The 21,218-nt window shown below is 46.4% G+C and overlaps 1 protein-coding gene across 2 annotated transcripts in view; it reads right to left on the bottom strand.

Moving 5' to 3' along the window:
* kirrel3l (kirre like nephrin family adhesion molecule 3, like) overlaps positions 1-21,218 on the bottom strand; it is a 33,810-nt gene that overhangs the window by 2,353 nt on the left and 10,239 nt on the right. The window contains exons 2-14 of one of the 2 annotated variants that reach the window (XM_070965839.1): positions 9,526-9,681; positions 8,762-8,911; positions 6,656-6,813; positions 4,981-5,131; positions 4,686-4,791; positions 4,210-4,358; positions 3,976-4,103; positions 2,672-2,798; positions 2,399-2,499; positions 1,489-1,687; positions 566-685; positions 301-410; positions 47-136 (exon numbers count right to left, since the gene is read on the bottom strand). In XM_070965839.1, coding sequence (XP_070821940.1) covers positions 47-136; positions 301-410; positions 566-685; positions 1,489-1,687; positions 2,399-2,499; positions 2,672-2,798; positions 3,976-4,103; positions 4,210-4,358; positions 4,686-4,791; positions 4,981-5,131; positions 6,656-6,813; positions 8,762-8,911; positions 9,526-9,681 — 1,745 coding nt within the window. The remainder of the gene's footprint in view (positions 1-46; positions 137-300; positions 411-565; positions 686-1,488; positions 1,688-2,398; positions 2,500-2,671; positions 2,799-3,975; positions 4,104-4,209; positions 4,359-4,685; positions 4,792-4,980; positions 5,132-6,655; positions 6,814-8,761; positions 8,912-9,525; positions 9,682-21,218) is intronic. The other variant, XM_070965840.1, reaches the window with a different exon arrangement.

The raw sequence follows: 21,218 nt of genomic DNA, 5'->3' as shown, positions 1-21,218 counted from the left end.
ATTCTAGCTATTTTTAGAGTGTTTCTTCAAGGATTTTCAGTTTTACCTTCATGTCCGATCTCTCGTCCTCCTCCTCTTCCAGGAGGTCGCTGTGTTCTGTGCGCGATGTCCCAGGAGACTCGCTGCTGTTTGGAGCCTGAGGGAAGACCAAGCATTTCTGAAGAATTACTAGGATGAACAAAAACCTCTCTTGAGTAAGAACAAAACAAATCTGACTATTACATTACAGTGTTAATGTGAATTTTCCCTAACCTTCAACATAGCAACTGGCATGCACAGAGGGTGAACAAAGAGATTTACCATAGGCTCTTTGACATCCTCTTCATCATCATTGCCACGTGTAGCGTTGTGATCACTGTGAACAATCTGAACTCTGATGTCACTTTTGGAAAGACGAGTGCACCTTTTACCTATGGGGATTAAAAATAAGAGGAGCTTTATTAGATGTTACGAGGCAGAAGAATTCTGCTTAAACATGGTGAAACGGCACAAGAATTGAGCTCACAAATGAAAATGGTCTGTTAAATCTGAAAAACTGGCTGTTGACCCGCTTGCCCATACTAACCATTGAGCTCACCTTTGCCTGTGTGCCTGCAGCAGAGGGAGACCAAAGTGATGACGCAGATGAGCAGGACACAGCCTCCACCTACTGCTCCACCAACAATTATCAGCATAGGCAGGGCTTCTGTCACAAGAGCAGAAATGGAAGAAAAGTGTGGTGAAGGAGGTGGGGGTAGATAGTTGTCAAGAGAAAGGGAGGGATGAAATGAGAAATAGCAGAGTGTCAGTGTCAAGAACGTGCAGATCAGAGCTGAAGAGAGAAAGAGATCCATTTGTTTGCCTTGCTAATCCCAGAAACATCAGCGCCTATATAAATTCATCTGCAGTAAGCTCTGACCTGCTCGCGACTCGCGTATGCTCATGCGGGCAATCCAGCAAACCAGAGCCTTGCTATTGTCTCTAATCTCTCTGAAAGAAGGGTAACAAGGCCTGACATGCAATGAAGCAACAGACAGTAATCTAATTAGAGATTCCAGGAGATACCGCTGCCCATTTCTCTGGAGACCCCACTCTGCTACGTTGATGTAAATTACTGGTGAGGACCGTATTTTTTGGTGTCTGCTGCAACAAAAGCTTCCACTAGCATCAGTGTGGCAGTACGCCTCATTTTAAGATCACTCCAGTGGGTTGCAGCCTGAACTTGGCTCTGAGACAGTGATAGAGAATATGAGTCCAACCGCAAACACATGTGACTTCCTCTAATTGACTTTTGTCCCCAATCAATATCTATGTTATGGGGCAAACATATTCATTAAAGGAACCATCTGCTGATTAAATCATATCGATTAGAAGAGTATAATTAAGATAAGCACAAGACAGGAGCACTGCTTTCACCTAATCTGGCCCCCTTCACAGCTAGGATTGAGAGCATCACTATAACTTCTGCAGAGGGCTCTGGTAGGGACTGTTACGCCTGTCAGTGTGTACCTTGCTCCTTCAGCGTGACCAAGGCGGTGCCGGTGCCGAAGCGGTTCCAAGCGGTGCAGTTGTAGCGCAGCTGGAAATCCTGTGCCAGAGTCTCAGACAGCACCAGAGACGACACGACCCCGTGGTCGCTGGTTACTGTCTGCACAGAGTAACGACCGGAGGAGCCAGAGGACAGGCTCATGTCTCCAAAGGTCCAAACCTGGGGAGAGGAGCAGGAGAACAAACAACAGGGAGTAAGTGACTTTTCTCTGAAGCATTCCTCACCGGCGTGCAAAGCAGAGGCTTCCACAGCTGTTTATCCTTAGATCCCTGCCTGCCTCTTACTGAACATCAGTTTCTCTCTCTGCTCTGCTTTCTCTCCGCTGACCTCTATGGTGCTCCAAGGCTGACACAGCACATGGGCTCATGTTTAAGCTGCCTCCCACGTCTGCCCTACAGGTGAGGCCTAAGGAGGGTTAGGTAGCTGCACTGTGAAATAAGGCTCTCCTCTGCTGTCTCTAGCGCAGGGCCAGCAGGGCACCTGTCTCTCACTCCTCCTCACACCCTAATTATCCTCTCTCAGCCCGGCGTACGTTCAGCAGTTCAACAGGGTCAGCCGAGTGATGCCTCTCGGGCCGCTAATTGAATGCGCTTTTGGCTGAAACCTGCAGGAAGCCAGTCTCCCACAGCTCCCCCAACTCGACTACCTCTCCAGTCAATGTCTGCGCAATTATAGTTGTGAATATGTGTGTGTATGTGTTTGTTAGCATGTGAGGTGGAGATGCGCTGGTGCAAAGGTGTGAAGGTGAGGTCAGGGATAAAGCAGCGTTCAGTGATCCATCTCGTGTGGGTGTGGCTAAGAGGAAAAAACAGTATGTAAGCTCCCAAACATAAGTGAATGACGCACAGCGCAAATAAGAGTCTCACTTACAATCTTATCAGGCGGGGGGCTGCTTCCCACCCGACACTCCAGCTTGCCCTTGGAGTGCTTGACGGCATGCTGTGTGGCCTCCGCTGTGATGATAGGTGGGCCTGGTGTGAAGAAGAAAGACAGAGAGAGCAGAGCAGAGAAATGAAAAAAAAAAGAGAATACATTGAAATACTGACCAATACCAAATTGTCACACATATTGACTTGGAAGCTACTTGTTCAACACATCAAACACAAGCAACCCTTCATGGGATATGTAAAAGAAGCCACTTACCATTTACAGTAAGAGCGACATCTCTTTCTGCAACTCCAATCCGGGGCACAATGGCCTTGCAGGTGTACGTTCCCGCATCCTCCTGGGTAACAGCCTTCAGCTGCAAGGTGTTACCATTACTGAGCACCTAGTGAGAAATCCAGAGAGACAAGTGAGAGGCGTGACAGAGAGAGAGAACGAGCGAAAGGGAGCAAGGCAGTGGGGAGAAACGGCACACAAAGGAGACTGGGACCTTCATCAGTGGCCCACTCATTGTGGAGGCAGCACAGAGGTGGGCTGACCATAGTAACAAATGCTGGTGGTTTGAGTTTAATTTCATTGTGAAGAGCTTTAATCACGGCATTAAGCACTCCAGTAATTAAACAGTGGGGACAGAACAGAGCATACTATGGTGTGAGTGGGCCCTAGCCTTTGGAGCTGCTACACTCACTCACTCCTTAGCTCATTGATCCTGTCATTCCATCAAGCTGTGATTAATCCATTTACCCCCACTCCGTCCTCCTCCCTCCCACCCTCTCTACCCCCTCTCTCTCTCCATTTTTTTTTTATTTCAACACACTTATGGAGTAACCCAATTAATCCATTACTTGTGGCTGTGCGAGGGACAGTGGCGGCAGTGGGTGGATTAGAAAAATGCTTGCGCGTCTCCCTCAGAGGGGCTGAAAGCGTTCACTCACTGAGATGACAGCATCGCTTACGCCATTCCCGCAGCGTTTTTTACCGCGGGTGTTTTCTCCAGCATAGCCTCGGAAATTATATTAGTCACCGGGAGAGAGGCTCCTATGGGATGTCCCCACTGATGGCGTGTGTGCGCTGAAAAGATTTTTACCAGGATGATGTAAAGTGAAGGTGGAAATGTCCCATTTGTTCCACCTACGAAATTGACTTTGAGGAAATGGATACTCAAGTGCAGTCGGGCCTTTTTAAGAGGCAGAGATGCTGCTCTTAAAGCTGCAGCATATGTTGTCATTCTGTTAGTTTCAACCACACCTTGGCTCACTGGTTGACTGACTGATTGACTGAGTGATTGATTGAGTTAAACTTATTATGACAGCATGTCATGTGCCCTGATGATGCTCTATGAATCTGTCAGTGGACAGACAGTTTTCTGCCAGAGGCTTTAGCCCTCAGGGAGCATGGAGAGAGGAGGTGTTGAAGATTCAGCCTGAAAAGGAATGTGTGGGGGGAGAAGTGTGAGGGATTTATGCCTGAAGGCCATGTGTGAATATTTCTCTCTGGAAGGAAGGCGTCGAAGCTTCACCTTACCACCAGTATAAAGTGGTGACTAGTGTTTGTTGCCTTACCACGCTGGAGCCCTGCTTTGTCCAGGCCAGGGTGAGAGGAGGGTTTCCAGTCCACGCACAGGTAAAGGCAGCATCCATCCCTGTGTCCACCGTCATTGGCTTAGGCTCCGACAGCAGTCTGGGGCCAACTAGGTTGAAGAAGCACAGACAGCCAGTTACAATCAATAAGCTTCCAAAACAACACACGCCTTGAGAAAATGTCAAAACACACAGCACAGCAAAAGTCAAACTCACATTGGACATCGACCAGGGTGCTGACATTGGTGCTGCCCACAGAGTTGGACACCTCACAGGAGACGGGGTCTGTGAAGTAAGAGTAGTCCACCGTCACCTCGAGGCTGTCCCCATTTGCTTCAGAGATGGGAACTCCTCCTTTTGACCACCTAGGACAGATGAATAATCACATTATACAGTCGCATTAGTTCAGGGGAGGTACTTAGCCATGCGTATCAAAGCGGCTATTAGCTGATTCATGGCTTGTGCCAATCACAATCAAACGCTGTCAATCAAGCAGCCTTTTGAACCCAGTGAATCTACTGAACACGTGTGCTGTTGTCTTGGATGATAGCTTTACTCTGGTTGGCATGTTCATACCATATAATGTCTTAACAGTTGTGTGATTGTACAGTATCATCACTTAGACTGCTGGCTCTATGTGCATGGTGACAGGATCAGAGTACAAAACTGAGATTAAAACCAAGGATGCATACCTGTATCCAGTGATTTCAGGATTGGCTGAGGCAGAGCAGATGAAGAGAACCTTGGCTCCCTCAGTCACAGTCTGAGGCTGGACCGATAGAGTCACTGAAGGAGGGTCTGTGAGAAGGAAAACCTTTATGTTACTGACATGAATGTACGAGTTAGGTCTTCTTTGGATTGTGTCGTCTTATTTGTAGCATTCACCTTTTAGCAGAGCGACAGGATGAAATATGTTTTACAGATTACTGTACACAACATGCACTATTTTGATGTTTTTTATAAGAAATCTGATGCCGGGACACTCACGCTGGACATTGATAGTGACCGATATCTGTCGTCCAGCAGGGGCAGCTGGGTTAAGAACCCTGCAGGTGTAGGTGCGTCCAGAGTCGCTATCCTCAGGGACGATTGGAAGCATACTGACAGCCGCCTCCCTCTTCCCATCCTCCATCGGTGTCTGTAGCATTACACAACAATGCAGAGTAACTGTTAGATGCAGCTGGAGGTCCTGGACAACAGTTTACAGTTTACAAACTACACTTTTAAAGAGAGACTCCATTACAGTCGAGTAGAACTGAGCACCAGCTCAATGTCGCACAAGCAAGTATCTTGCCATTTGCGATTGCACCCACTTAGGAATATCTCTATGACACTGCAGGTCTTATTTTTTCATGTGTGAGGCATTAAAATTGCTATCCTGTTCTTTGGCATGGCAGTTAAATCATATATTTTATGATGCAGTGGGGGGATATTGTGCTGTTCCCACATTTCTGAGAGTGTTCCCCGTCAGCGCTCCTTGTTTGTCATCATCTTTTAAATCTATTTACTGCTCACAGAAATCAATACGCCTAAGTGAGGAAAGGTGTAGATTCTGAGGATATGGCTCACTGCTCTCTCACTTTCTCCCTCCCTTCCTTATTCACACATACACACACTGCACACACACACATAAAAAAAAAAAAAAAAAAAGTGATAGCAGAGGTGCCTGTGAGTCTGTTTTTTGGGTGGCGACAGTGAGGAAGAAGTGTCACACATCTTTGGAAAAGAGCAAGAGCAAGCTGAGCCTTTCCCTGGACAGCCAAATCAATGGACATAGGCTTTCACTTCCTCAGCCAGACACACAAAAAGCATTTTTATGCTAGATCAAATCACATCACTCCCTGTCACCACCCCTCGCTCGGACAAAGCTTTCCCTCCCCCCAGTCCTCACTTCTTAATGTTGGAAATTCTCTGTTTTTCACAACGCTATCTCACTAGATAACTCTATATTCTTTTTGCCCCTCTATTCCTCTTTTCTTCCCCTTTCCTCCCCTCTCCCCTCCTCTCCTCTCCCCCCTCCCTCCGACAATCTTCCTCCCTCCCTTCTCACTGCAGGCTCTCGCCTCCTTAAATGTGGCGTTTAGCGTCGTTTAGCGTGGTCAGAGACCATGAAAAATGTGACACTTTCCCAGCCGTGGCTGGCTTACGCTCCGGCGCATCCCCATTGTGTTTCTGCATTGTTGTGGGTGATTTCTTCTCTGCAAAAACTCTACTGTATGAAACACTCATGCCTGTCTGAGCTTTGGCATGCTCCAGTTATGCTGTAGTGTCGCTGCATTAGCGAGCAAAGGGGGATGGAGGGGGTTAGTGAGTGAGGGGGGGAGGCAGAGGAGGAGGAGGAGGAGGAGGAGGAGGAGGAGGAGGTGGTGGTGGTGGTGGTGGGGGGTCAGGCTTGAGTGAAAATGGGAGGGGGACTGCAGAGAGTGAGCGCACAAATCGTGAGAGAAGGGTGGCAATAGAAAAAAAACAGAGAGACCATGTGAGAAAGATGAGAAAAATAAAAAGAGAAATGGAAGAAAAAGAGGAGTATTATAGCCTAAGAGAAAATATTCCTCTTTTGAATAGCTTTGCATTTATTTCTGCCTGCTGCTACGTTTTATAATACCATGTGGGTGTTAGTGATTGAATGATAATGCTGGGCAGAGATCTGCTCTCACTGTACCTTGGAATAAATTGCAGACTCCATGACCTCTCCGTCTCTGTACCAGGTGATCTCAGCAGCAGGTTTGGCTCCTGAGGCTTTGCAGGTGAGGTTGTGTGGTGTGTGGGCCTTAAGACGTACAACAGGGCCACCCTCCACCACAGGGTCTGATGGAGGAACTGTAAAGCAGAACAAACACACCACTCAAAACAAACAAACAAAAAAAAACTCATTACAGCTGCAGGCCAGCGCAGAGCCACAAGGAAGTCATATCGATATTGAGCTTACTCTTGCTCTCAGCGCTGCATCAATATATCGCAACAGCAAAGAAGGAAACAGTATTTCCTTATGGCCATGTGTCTGTTTAACAAGGTGTAGTTTCAGACAGGAGAAAGGACCAAGAACAGTTGTCATTTGGAAAAAAAACAGACTCAACCTTATTTATTTTCTTTCTTGGGACTAACATTATTACTCTATTTGCTCTTACTGTTGCAGAGTGATGTTTCAACTGAATTGCTTATTTGTTCATTTATTTGCATGGTTTCGCACGCACCACTGGCAAGCCAAGCGTGCCACCCCTGATGAAGGCGTCTATCTCCCCATCCAATAAGAGAAGGCGTAAACATGGGGTTTGTGCTGGCCTTTCTCGCTCCCTCCACCGAACCAATTTCACTGTGTGTATCTGAATTGTCAGAGGTCCTTCCGCTGCCGCGGCACGGACACTAATGGAATCCGAGTGCTAGGTGATTTTAATTTCCATGCCGATTCCCCTGACTGCACTCCCGCCGTTGACTCCTTTGACTGTGCAGGATTGCTTTGGTCTCATCTGGCCACATTGATTTACACACGCATACAGGCATGTGCACACCCATACACATGCACAGAAAAAGCCCCCTTCTCTCTTTAACACTCCTTATGTCCATACATAAACCGCAGGTTCCTGAGCGATGCAGCAGATTTCATTTATATGTTTATGAAATGCAAATAATGCTCGTGAGCCACCTGCCTTGGTCTTTCAGAGTGCATTTAATGTAGAAAGGCAGTTTTATCAACTTTCTTTGCTGCCGGCTGGCTGGCTGTGTGTGGGCATGTGATGACCGCACTGGTCTGTGCTGCTCTGTGCAGGTTTGACAGTGACACACTGAAAGGTGGGCTGATGAACACAGGTGAGCTATCTGAAACAGTTCATTTCGTTGAAATGTTCTTGCATCCCGCCTGTGATCTCAGTCTGCGTGCCTTTCCATGGCAACCCTATCTGTGCCACCCTGCCTGAGTGAACTTCGATTCACAGGACAACAGGCTCTGGACTGAAGGCTTTGTGTTGTGGCATAAGCTGCAGCATCATGCCTGAATAACTGTTCCCTCTGAGTTCCCCCTCTCTTGTGCTTGTACAGTAGGTGAATATATGGACAATTGACAGGACTAATTAATGAGTGATATTCCTTTGCATGCCACCAGATGCCAGCAGTGCTTTGTCATTTCCAATTCCCACAAGACCTGGCCCTCCTCCTCCTCAAACCCCCCACCTCCTCGCCTCCACCTCTGAACGTCTGTGTGAAGAAGTAGATCACTCACATCACGTTAATGTAAAAACCGCCTTGCGGTTGACAAATGTTGTGGCTCACTGTAAAATTTGCTAACTGTGCAGACCCTGACTTTCAAGCAACTACGCAAGTCATTTGTGACTGCAGCAATCACATTATCCTAGACGTCCACAGTCTTGATTACTGCTACTGAGAGCAGAGGGGTTTTCTTTTTTCTTTTTTTCTTTCCCTGGCTGAATCTCTAGGCTGAGACTTGCTTGGTTTGAATTATACTTTCAAGACATGAATTTTACCAGGAAACTAGATTTACATTGGGGTTATCTTTGAGTGGTGATAAGAGATGGTTTTATGAATTGTAAATCACTTGAAGAGTGTTTTGATGTATTTTTTATTCATCTATGATGAGTTGGGTTTTGAATGTGATTAACTTTTGTGTATTGTACGTGTGTTATGTGTATATTTGTCTACATGCTTCTGTGCTTTGTGATGAAGACACTCCCCTGATTGTTCCCATGCGCTGCCAGCCTGCAGGCCTTGGCATGGGGGCTGGCTGTGAGGATCATGCTTGAGCTGTGTATCTTACCTAGTACAGTGAGCTTGGCACGGTGGGAGCGCAGTGCCGCCTGTGTAGCCTGACACTCATACACCGCGTCATCCGCCAACTCTGCCGAATCGATCAGCAAGCTGTGCTCGCCTGATAGCGGGTCGCCCATTAAGGAATAGCGCGTCCAGCCTGCGTGAAACCAGCGCAGAGAATAGAGTCAGAGACAAACAAACCAACCAAGAACAAACACATAATGAAAGGACTATAAAATGAACAGACTTGTGCCTTGAACAAAGGCGAGAGAAACGTGGCAAGGCTCTGTAAGACACAAATGAAAGCAAGCAGCACCTCACTGGGCCAGGAATTGAGCCGTTGTGTTAGCAGAGCAGCGTGAGGCTGGAAATGCAACACGTGAGAAGGCTGCTGCATGAGGAGTCTGTCCTTTAAACACAGACACAATAAAGATGGGGTGGCTGAGGTCAAGAGGAAGCCTCTCCACCCTCTCTCTGAGGCTGCCACACATTTAAATGTCAGTGCGTGACAAAAGCCAATTGATTATCTACCTTCCTACAAGGCCCTTAAAATGCTAAGCAACAAATTAAAGTTCGGCATGTGCAGCAGTAGCCGACCTGTCAGTGGTACATTGTTCTCTAAACATTAATTTGTGTAAAAGTCCAACGTTTGACAGAGAGAGACTTGGTTTCTAATGAGACATGACATTGATCGCAGCGAGACAGACACAGAGAAAGCAGTTGAGACAAATGAGAGCGAGGCAGACAGATATAAGAGCGCAGTGATGTTACCTGGAAGGTCTCTCTCTCCACCCAGCGCCAGGCCATCTTTGGTCCACTGCACCATTCCCCGATAACCCACAATGACGCAGGGCAGAGTCACTGACTGACCAGATACAACCACCTGGTCCTGGGGCTGCTGGGAGAAGTAGGCTGCTTGGGTGGCGGCTGGAAGAGAGAAAAGAGAGAAAGGCACAATGTGAACATAGCATCTCCTGGAATTCACATTTTCATGATAGAAGATGGACAATTCATACTGAAATTCTCAAAATAGCTATGAAATATACAGGCACACAGAATACTGCTAATGGCACTTCAGAAAATGTGACGGCGGTGCATTTCTGCAGAGCCAGCAGAGATGAGAAAAGTGAAACCTGCACTGTAACGGGTGCGAAAGTGGAAGCATGTAAGACAGCAGACTCCCATGAACTGGTCTGCTCACTCCCTTGTTTTCATGGCACTTTCTGAGAGCACGGACGAGGCTGACGTGTGAAAATATTATTTTTCTCCTCTATAAATGTGGCTTCTAAGAGAAGGAGTCAGCTGTGCCTCATCACTTATTTAACTCTTTCCCAAGACCATATGGTTATATGCTCGCTGACATGAAGCAAACGCACTTCTGGGGAGAAAAATCTGCCACTTTTTCTGCGTGCTTTTTGTAAAAATGGATGTTAAACAATCAAAACTCCATTAAAGTTCCCGGGGGAGCCATCCGTTTGAGCCTGCTGAAAGTCAGCGGAGACACCTGCCGTCGTTCCGCTGCTGTGTTTAAGTGCGGCATGGAGTCTCACCGGATTGGCTGGCCTGCCTTCACACGCATGCAAAAACACAGCGTGAATGTGGCTCCACGGTTCCAAGTGTTTGTGCCACTATGCTAAAGATTGAGCATTACAAACCCTACTGGCAGGGGAAGATGGCAACACTCCAGAGGTAACTAATCCGTAGGGGAAGGTAGGAGGAGAGGGAGAGAGGCAGTTGGTTGGTTATCTAAGTGGGGTGTCTGTGTGAGTCGGGAAGAGGACTTTAAAAAAGCCTTCCCTCATTCTTCTTCTCTCTTTCTTTGTTGCTCAGTGGAGAATGGGAGAGAAGGGGGACAGAGGAAGATAAAGAGGGTTCTATTCAGGCAGTGCTAAGCCCCCCCGAACTGCTTCTCTTGGTGGGAGTGCTTAAACAGACAGGGTTGCCCCCCCTCCTAGCGAAGAAAGCCTCTGAAAGGAGGGCAACATACGGCGGCCAGAGACGCGCTATTGTCCCCTTGTCCCTCTCTTTTAATAGGCCTCTTCATTTCCAATCAATCCTGCTAAATGCAAGTTTAATAGCTTTTCAATAGCAGCTTTTCCCCCCAGAGGGTAGCTGGGATTTTCTCTCTATCTCTCGCTCTCTCTCACCCCTTTCCTCTATGCCTGTCTCTTCCCCCTCTTCCTCGCTCCATTCTCCAAGTTTTTCTTTCTTTCTGAAGGGGGGGGGGGGGGCACACAAGGTTGCTGGCAGTGTTTATTCGGCACTCAATTATCCACTTCATCTCGGGGTGCACCCTGGATTGAACCTTGTCCCTCGCCCCCCCCCCCACCCCTCCTTGTGCACCCTCCTGTCTCTGTCTCCCAACAGCACAATTAGAGCCGCCAAACAGTGAGTTCATCAGGAACGTGAGCGCTCCATGGCTCACACCATTGTGGTTCTCAACAACTGCCTCAAAACCCATTTTCACATGTGCCCGGTCTCTCCATGTGGGCCAAAGGGGATGTTAATAGATAGCTGAACAGGGGAAAAAAAGATCAGAGAACAATGGATGTTAGCTCACCAATAATGTCTCCCTGTACATCATTTTACCAAAGCGTTTGAAAAACCTATCGAGCTGTGGATGCAAACAGGTAGGCTGTATGTGTGTCACGCACTGTGGATCAAAAGAGGCCAATTTAAGAGCGTCAATGAGAAGTGAAACGTCTTCTGGCTCAGGCTATTAGGCGTTTAGCGAAGGCTGGCATTTTCCCATCATACCTTCAAAAATTCTGTTTTTACCGTCTGCCTGCCTGTCCCTCACATTCAGCCTTTATGAGCTATTGAGCGTTTTCATATGCCTCCCCGTGCAGAGAGAGTTGGGGATTTTCCTCTTTGTACTTGCAACAGTACAAACATTGATTGCAATTAAGTATCTTGCCCAGAGTATCTAAATGTTTACAATGGGTAATAATTCACTGCATTGGTTGATTGTTCAGATGGATTACATGCATTGAATTGTTTCTCTTTACCTCACCCACATACAATTTCTCATGCTCACATATGGCAATTAACGCCATGCACACTCACATATACAGGCGTGTGCAGGCGGACAAATATAGAATACAGCGTATGTGCTGTAGCGAATGTCTTCACACCATATGAGTGATTCATTGCTCTCCAGATCCCTTATTGAAAATGCTCAACAGAACATCTCGACTGGCTAATGACTCATGCCAGATTCCTTTAATTCCTCCTTGCTGAATTAGACAATTCTTTGACGGTGTATTAGCAGCTTAATTACATGAATACATTTCTGACGGGGAGAGAGGGAGGAACGGAACCAGACAAAGAAACAGTGGAGGAGAGGCAGTCAGGAGAAGTAGGGAGCTGTGGGTGTGAAGAAGCTTCTTCTTGGTGTGCTGCAGTGTCACGCGCTCACATGCATATACACAAGCGACACAACACCACCACAGCTTTCAGTGTTTCCACCAGACTCAAAAATGAGGAGCTTGTCGTTTGGCTGCAAGTGAATCACATTGGAAAAAAAAGAGACTTGAATCCCCTTGAAATCCCAACATTTCTGCAGTACATGTAGGTTTATTTACCATGTCGCCTTGAATGTTACGCAGGTAAATATATACAGTAAATATATACAGTGTAGATTAGTTGTGCCCCATGTGGTGTTCTTAATGTTACTTTAAAGGCAGTTGGAATTTAGATTTACAAGTCCTCATCACGAGAAATGCAACATTTACTTATTTCTTACCATTGCTGTGTGTTTGTGTGAGGGTGTGTGTGCTTCTCCATCCCCCAGCAACAAGGTCAAAACACATTTGGCCTGATACATTTTAATCCGGATTTCTCAAAATGGAATATCATTTCACGCCGCTGGATGCACATAGGGCTAAGTTTATGTGTGTGTGCATTTCTGCCCGACTGTGAGAACTCAGTGTGTGTGTTTGCCTGTCTAAAACTGTGCCATGTATGTTTATGTCTGTGTGTGGGTGTGTGAGTGTGCGGAGGGTGGGGCAGTGGTAATGGGGAAAGCAACTTCTCAGGCACCGGAGGGCACATTTAGCAGTTAGTTTGACACAGTGACTTTGCTGTTTCTGTCACATGGTCCGAGTTAAGTGCAAAACAGCCTCTCCGACTTGGACACAACCTATTAAAGAGCTTTGCGTCGACCCTGGCACTGCCTGCTCTCTCTCTCCTTCATCTGAACTGATAGGGGATACACTCACATCAGGAAGGATCAGGAAGAGATGGACAGATGTCAGCAATGATCCGTCCACCATTGGACATCTGCCTTGATAGAATTAGATTGAACCAGTGACTCTGTGTGTGTGTGTGTGTGTGTGTGTGTGTGTGTGTGTGTGTGTGTGTGTGTGTGTGTGTGTGTGTGTGTGTGTACTGAAAACGTGTATGTGTAAGCGCCAGTCATGATGCTAAAGACTGAGAAAGATAATAGCACTGCACATGACCTTTAGATAAAATGTGGATCCGCACACACACAGTGCAGTGCATTTACCACCAAGTCGCCACAGTCATAATCTGTTACGCCCTTTTGGTAATCTGACAAAAAACAAAAACCAGTATTTCAGGCCATAAATCAATTTAACCCGGCATTCAAAATGCCACATCCTTCAAATAAAACATAAAACAACATCAGACTGTCGTTTTCAAAACAGCTCGGGCGATGTTCTCTGTCCATTTCCCCGTGTTTTTACAATGACACTCAACTGCGGAGGTTCATTCACTCTAAGAGGCTCCGAGCTGCGTTCGCAGAGAGTCCCTATTTTAGTCCTGATTTTATTCCATGTCCTCATTCCCATCCAGTGCAAAGAGTGCAACATCCTGTCCTGTGGGGTCTATAAATATAAGTGCTCTCAACTTGACTGGACAATTTGCTCTGTGCAGTAATAATTCAAAATGTTAAAAAATAGCGCCCGATATCTGCTTGGATTTTCACCCCAGTATGTGAGGCAGAATCCTGCGCCCAACTGGTGTGACTTTTCCACAACAAGAGCCAAAGAGGAGAAAATGAGGAGGAAAAACAGACAAAAAAAAACGCAGCACAAAACAAGGCAATTGGCAAAAAAGTGTCAAGCTTGGAATAAACAACCCCTTTCCCCAAATGCCATCCATTGTGCCTTGTCTAGATAAGGCTTCTAAATCGGGCTGGAAAATGCAAGCTCCATTTCTCTCTGTATGGAATTATTATCCCTTTGTTTTGAGTCAGGCTCTTTTGTCTTCCCCTTCCTGTGTGTGTGTGTGTGTGTGTGTGTGTGTGTGTGTGTGTGTGTGTGTGTGTGTGTACAAAGTAGACAGCAGTGCTGAGGTAGCTGAACCAAAGAGTATGTCCCAAAGGGGACCCTGCACCCATCTCATGTTTGATCTGACTACTAAGCTCATTATCATGACTCCTACAGAACTTCTGAGGGCGAACAACAGATACCACCCACCAACTCATGGCAGTGTGGCACCCAACGCATGCTCGACTACATGTGTGAGGACCTCTGTGTTTTTGTTTGACTCGGGCCGTGGCAAACGGCTTCAGCTTGTGCCTCTGCAGATGGCCCTCTCTCTCACACCTTAATGCGTCCCAGCCTCTCTTCAATCCTTTCTCTCCCACGTTGCATTCCAGCTGCACTCCCACCCTCCCACCCACTCTCACTATCTTTTCTCCCATTCTGCGTTTTTGTGCCCAAATTGCAGTCTAACAGCTTTTTAAGAGCTGTTTTGCTGGCGTTTAATCCTCCTAGCCTCCCCTTTCAGCCTTTATTCCATTGTGAAAATCTTGGCTCAGGCCTAGACCCTTTTTAGAGAGTGGACCCGCTCATCCACCCAGCCCCCCCCCCCGCCCCTGCTGCTCTGTTGATACCCTCACCAAGGGCATTCCCTCTCATTCCTGCATCCCTCTACAATCCAACTCCATCCTCTCACTCCTCTGTTTATCACTCATATGTCTATAGTCAGTGAGCCATGATCCCTGAAATCAATGCCTAGCAGGGCCCCTCTGAGAGTTATATAAGGTGTTACTAATTGTTGATTTGCTTTCTCCATGGCTCTTTCTGCCGTCGCTCTGCTTTTCCAGACTCTGTGTCAGCTGTCATCTCTTGCCAGCCTCTCCCTTGCACTCTCTCTCCCCATCTCTTCCTCTCGTCTATTTTGCACCCCCTGTCCCTTTCTCTTGGTCTCTGCATCCCTGGTGTGAAAATCACAGGGGTTTGTGTCAGCTTGTCAACACAACACTCAAGAAAGCGGGGTGGAGGGAACAAAAGGAAAAAAAAAAGAAAAAAGAGCCACTACATGTTAGAAAGACCGGAAAAACTGAGGAAAGGTAAAAATGGAAAAAGTGGGCTCCTGTCAGCTTCCAATTGCAAAGGAGCGGGCCTGAGAGGGGATTGATGGAACGCTGTAATCAGTCTGTCTCTGTGGCTGTCACCACGAGGTTTTTCTCTGCTGGAATAGGGCACTGCACACATCAGGGCAGCAGTGAGGCTGATCGCATGGGAGAGCAGTGGCAGAGTTTTTCTCTGGGTACCTGCTACAGCAGATGCAGTGGATAGAGTAATAGAGTGTTATGCATACAAGGAGGGGAAGAAGGGAGGGAAAAAAGGAGGAGGCTGGCGGGAAGGGGGGGACCAAGAGTGCTGATGTGACATACTCAGTGTGTGAGTGCATGTGAATGGGTCGCAGTCACTGTGCTGCAGTGCCCGTACAATGTGCCATAAATACACTCATTCTTTTACTGTCTTCTCAGACTTCCCGCACACGCACGCACACATAGATGCACACGCACCGTCAGAGGCCCATATCTTTAGGGTTTCCAGTGGGCAGCAGCATCTCTCTGAGTATAATTCTAGCACAGCTTTTAAACAGCTCCCCCACTCTGAAGCCAAGAGCCAAAGAGCTGACTCCATGTAGACAGATAGCAAGTGACTGGCTGGCTGGCAGGAGGACAGGAAATAAAAAGCCATATAAAAAAAGAGAGAAAAGGGGAGGGAGTCAGCCGTGGTGGTATGAAATTGTCTGTGCACATCAGCCAGCAGTGTTGACAAGATGTTGATTGAGCTAGTCTTGTCATTTCGTGTCATTCCTGCTAACCCCCTGGTGTTTTCACTGCAAAACAGCTGCTGGCTGGATCTGTGTCACGGTTCCAGCCCTTTTCTGTCCCCTCTGCTCCTCTCTCTCCCTGTCTCTGTCTCTTTCACTTTTTCTTTCTGTATCCCAATTTCCCTCTCTGGCTCCCTCCCTCTCTTTCACCAGTGTTTGGATGGAAGGGCTTTCAGTGTAATTTACTGTGCTTTTAAATCATTAACTTCTTGTGCTGTTTGCAAAAAGCTCTGGTTTAGTGTGTGCATAACAGCTGACACAGTGGATGAAACAGCAATGGTGTGCAACATGTGACAGAAAGGCTTCTCAAAGATGGGACAGGAATTAGAAAAAACATAATGAAGTCAGTCTTTTCATTCCCTGCTGAAGACGTGACAAGTGACACAAATAAATATATAAATCAACAATAGATTAAAAATCCATAAAACAATGACGAGATCATGTTAAAATTGCCTCCATCTCTTGCTTTTTCTAAAAGGCAGCGGAAATGAAAACAAAGGAATTCTCTACATAGATTCTGTACTGGGACTCTGGGCCTAATGCCCTGGAGTGTCAATTAATTTAGTCTAGGGATTTGCGGCCTACTCTTCCTAATTGAGCCCGATGGAGACCCCCTTGGCTCTTCACGATAGGAAGTAGTGCGCTTCATAATTAATATTTTTTTTTTCGCTTTATTATTATTATTTTTTAATGAGGGTGGTAATGTTGTAAATGTATGCATCTCATTAGAGTAAAAGGGCCATCTACACTATTGTTCACTTCTGCAGTGTTTGCTGCTGGTGAGATGAATAACAGAGACAACCTCATTCAGAAGCAGCATTGGCACATTGAAGTCAAAGCTGTGCTTTTGTGTGCGTTTGAATATAAAACAGAGCTAGCTCAATGAGAGTCTCATTAGTGTTGCTTAATATGTGTGCTTTTTAAAGCTTAGAGGTTAATGCCCGACTTGCCTCCATTTCACTGGAGCTCTCTTTAATTTGATGCATAATTCTTTTTTGTCAGCAGCTGACAAGAGCCCCTTCAGAGAAAGCAGCTGAGCAGTGTTGCGAACTTTGCATCCAACAGGAATACAAAGGCACAAAAACACAGCAAATTAAACCTGTTTAAAGTGTTTCTCTTCGCTTTCCCTCTCATGCTCTCTCCACATTACAGACAATATTTCAGAACCATCCTATCTTCCCATCTCTCTGTCCGGAGAACATAACTCCTGGCGATTAAACAAATTACCTCCTCTCCCAGGAGAGCCATGGATCCAGTGGAAACAATAAGTGTGTGATTCACATTGCTGCCACCTCTCTGTTCTTACAAACAGCCTTCAAATTGCCCTTTATTAATCACAGTCTGTGGTTAGTCTGTGACCAGAATTCCTGGTCCCTTTGTATCTCGAGGTGGAGAAGAGGCAGGTTTTTAATTCAACATCAAATTTTTATTCCATTCATCAGATTGCCTGTAACTTGAATCATTCCTTTAAAATTACTGATGAGCATGAGCTTCCAAAATACAAGAAAGGGAGGGGGGAAAAAAAGCTACCTGCAGACCTCAATACATCCTGCTTTGTGTTGAGAAAAAGAAGGGAAGGGGAAAACTAATTTCCTGAAACTCCGTTTCTTAAGCGTTGATTAGTAAAGGAGCATAATTAGAGTGAAATGTGAAGTCAGGGTTTTTTCAGATTGCACCGCTTCCTCTAGAAAAATCAGGCCATGATTAATGAATAAATGATTAATGAGCGAACTAATTAATCAATTAATTATTAAGCAAGCACTCTGAACAAGAAACGGGTAGGACGACGGTGAACAGTGGATATAAGAGATGGTTAGGTTGTGTGTTAGAGAAAAAAGGATTTAGGATAATCTGCCTGTTTGTTCTGTCAGTTTGTTTTGTCTTCCGTTACAGGGGAGGATGAGGAAGAGGGCGGATGGGAGGAGATGGGAGACTCAGCCCTCATCTTGAGCTTCCTGAGTCTTGTGTGAGACAATTGACCTCAAAATACAGCTTTTGCCCCCCCCCATATCTTGGGGTCAGGTCGTTAGGTGACACAGTAGCACAGCCTGGCATAACATGTGCAAATTACAGTGATTATATTTGCAGTGGGCCACGCGAACAATCAACAGCTCTAAAAAAAAAAAAAAAAAAAAAGGAGCGAGTAACGCAAAGTTCCCTTCTGTTACCAGTCGTCTCTCCACCCCCTGTCTTTAACTAGGACACCCCATCAATCTTTGATAATGTGCAGTGTGGGTCTCTCCTGTGTGACCAGGCTGATGAGACATCACAGCAGGGATTGATGTATGAAATGCTGGCTCCGAATGTAACTGTGATATACTGGACCGTTTCAAGTCAAGTTTGACCTTTTTTTCGCGGATATTAATCGCTGCAGTAAAAGAATATATGTGTGATATATCCCTCCCCCAGGAGCTCCTCACACTTTATTCTTTGGCATGGGCTTCTTCTATACCTTTAGATAGTGGTGGTGGGGGCTTTTTCAAGTCTGCCAAAAGTCCCCAGAGCTGCTACACAACAGGATATGGGACACAAAATATTATTTTATAAGCGGATGGGTTTATTGTTTCTATTAAAATGCAGCATTACTCTATAAAGCTGCATTTTCCGCACCTCCCCTTGACACCCAGAAACACATCCTCAAAGCGCGGAACATGAGAGAGGGATCTTTCATCCCTGCATATCTTTCCTGGCGTTTACTGCTGGCCTTATTAACAGAGTTGTGAGTGACAGAGGCAGAGAGTGTGCTGGGAAAATCTCAAGGGGCTTTGATGGAGGCAAGCGATGGAGCTGCAGCAAGCTGAGGGCAAGATCATGCTTACGTTTATCCGCTCAAAGTGCTTTGTAAAGTTCTTTGTCTATCCACTCTTTTCCCTAACGCTCCTTTTACTTCTCCGTATCTTCTAGTCTTTTGTTTTTTTCTTAACAGCCACTGGCTGGACTAGTGCTGCATTCTGTCCTAATCACACCGTGGCATTGCAGATTTCCTCAGAGTCAACTGGGTGTGAATAGGTCTTTGTCATGCTGGGTGGGTCGGCTCATTGACTGTGAAACCTTGGACATATGGTGGCTGTGTGTTGGGATGTACCACGGCAGAGAATGCGGTGGGTTGGGCTCTTGACCTTTGCCTTTAACACCTTAGCGGCTGCACCAGAGTCTGCGGCTTGATGAACTTAAACACTTTATTGTCCAGTCTGTTTTGGGGAGTGTTTTCTTTGGGGTTTTACTCTGGATGAAGAATGTACGGTTCACAGTGGGGGCAGATGTGCGCTATGTGACTGTTTTACCAAACACATAGCACGCGCCTTTTCTCAGCCTGCAGTGACACACACACAGACGGACACACACTTTGTAACACAATGATTCCACAGGAGGAGAAAAGCAATGCCGGGCGGTAACAGTGCTTGTATCTTTGATGGCCAGACTTCTAGAGAAATCTTTTGTCCTGGTGCGATAAGACTGTTAATTAAGTGTCTCACAGGAACGTCTACAGCTTCCACTATGGTGACATTGCCACCCAAACAGAACCACATTACACAGGGAAATTAGTTCAGCTTCCACCCTCATGTGTGGTCATCGTACAAAGACAACACAGCAAACTTTAAACTTTCGAAGCATGTCTCTTGAGCCCTTTCATCCATTCTACCTGTCTGTCTGCAAAACAAGACTTTCTTTGCTGGTCACATTTACTGAGAGGCCTCAGGTTTGGGCCTCTGATAAACAAGTGGAGCGTTACATGCTCTTAAGCCCATCTGGTGAGATGATCGATCATTAGACAGAGTGTGGAGATAACTCCCTCAGCTTGCCTGCTGGCTACCACTGATCCCATATCACCCTTGCAGGATATGGTATGAATCACAGGAAGTTGAGATCGATCTATATAGATTGTGCCGCTTGATTACAAATGAAAAAAAAAAATCCCATTTGGCTTAACCACTCGAATGCCCCAGAGTCCGGCTGTTTGTGTGAATGTGTGGGTGTGTACGTAGTCTACGTGTGTAAAATAATAATTTTTTAACTTTCTCCTTTTACCAATTTCTGATATTTGCTGAGTCCTCTCTACAATCTGTCCTACCTTCAATCATTTACTTTGCTCAGTCCATCCTGCTCTTAAATCTCCCTTCTTGAGGGAGTCGTCTTTTAAATCTTAATTAAAAGAGACTCCAAACCCCCCCCCCACCCTCCCAGGGGCTGGCTGAAAGCAGCTTAGAACAATCAAGAGGACGGATTAGAAGTGAGAAGAAAAGAAGAGAAGACGAGACGCAAGAGGGAGGGAAGGGGGGGGGGAAACAACAACGAGTATGGAACGGCACAGAAAAATATTGAGAGGAGCGGGAGAGAGAGAGAGAGAGAGAGAGAGAGAGAGAGAGAGAGAGAGAGAGAAATGACCCCTTTCCTTCATCCCCCTGATCCTCTCTCCTTCCCCCTTCGCTCTGTCTCTCCCTCTCTCTCAGGGCTCCTGAGTCTTGGCCTGACCTATTGACATTCAGCTTCTTGGCAGATTAAGCAGCGAATGGAGCCTCTGGAAAGGGTAAACACACTGGAGGAACAATGACCAACAGGCGGCAACCTTATTGGATTCTAATTAACTGCCAGGAGAGATGGCTAGGGGCATGTTAAGTGCTGTGGGACACAAGTTAGAGCCCCGGACCTTAAGAGCCACACCTCACATCACCTACACTCCCCTCTTTTCTTATAGATTGTCTTCCTTTAACTTCCTCCATATCTCTCTATCCCCGCCATTCCTCTCTCTTTCAGTCTATTTGCCCGCTGTTCCACATATGGCCCATGAGAACGGCAAGCGGAGGCTTTTAAAGCACTCCTCGGAGAGCTATTTGCCATCCCTCTTTCCTCGGCCACCTCTCCCTTTCTTTCTCCTCCTCTTTTTTTAACAAGGTGGAATGAGGCTCATCCCCCAGAGGTAGCTCTTTGAGCGATAAGGTTAAAATAGGCTGAAAAATTGGGAGAGATTATTTGATATTGAAGAGATTGAATTATCTGGAGTGAGGGAGAGGGATGAAGGAGAGCAAAATCATTTTTTCTGCATCGCCCTGGGGAGGAGCACTACCAGAGGGAGCTAAACGGGAAGGAGCCAAGATGTGAACCTCAGTGGTCTCATATCTGAAAATACAACCAGTCCTTTTGTTTTTAATTTCTTTTCTTTTCTTTTTCTGTTGTACTCCTATACCAATTAACCAGAACGCTAATTTGAGCGCGAATCCATGCAGGTCTCCCTGTATGTGTGAACTTTCTCCCTGGTGCAGTGGGCCCTCTGTCTTTGAGAGGTCCCCTGATTAGGCCAGCTCACAATGGTGCTGTGGTTTCTGGGGTCTCCTGTATGGAACCACAAGCACTAATTAGACTGGTCTCAT

Source organism: Chaetodon trifascialis, chromosome 7, assembly GCF_039877785.1.
Source record: "Chaetodon trifascialis isolate fChaTrf1 chromosome 7, fChaTrf1.hap1, whole genome shotgun sequence".
NCBI lineage: Eukaryota > Metazoa > Chordata > Actinopteri > Chaetodontiformes > Chaetodontidae > Chaetodon > Chaetodon trifascialis.
This window is presented reverse-complemented; position numbering and strand designations above follow the sequence as displayed.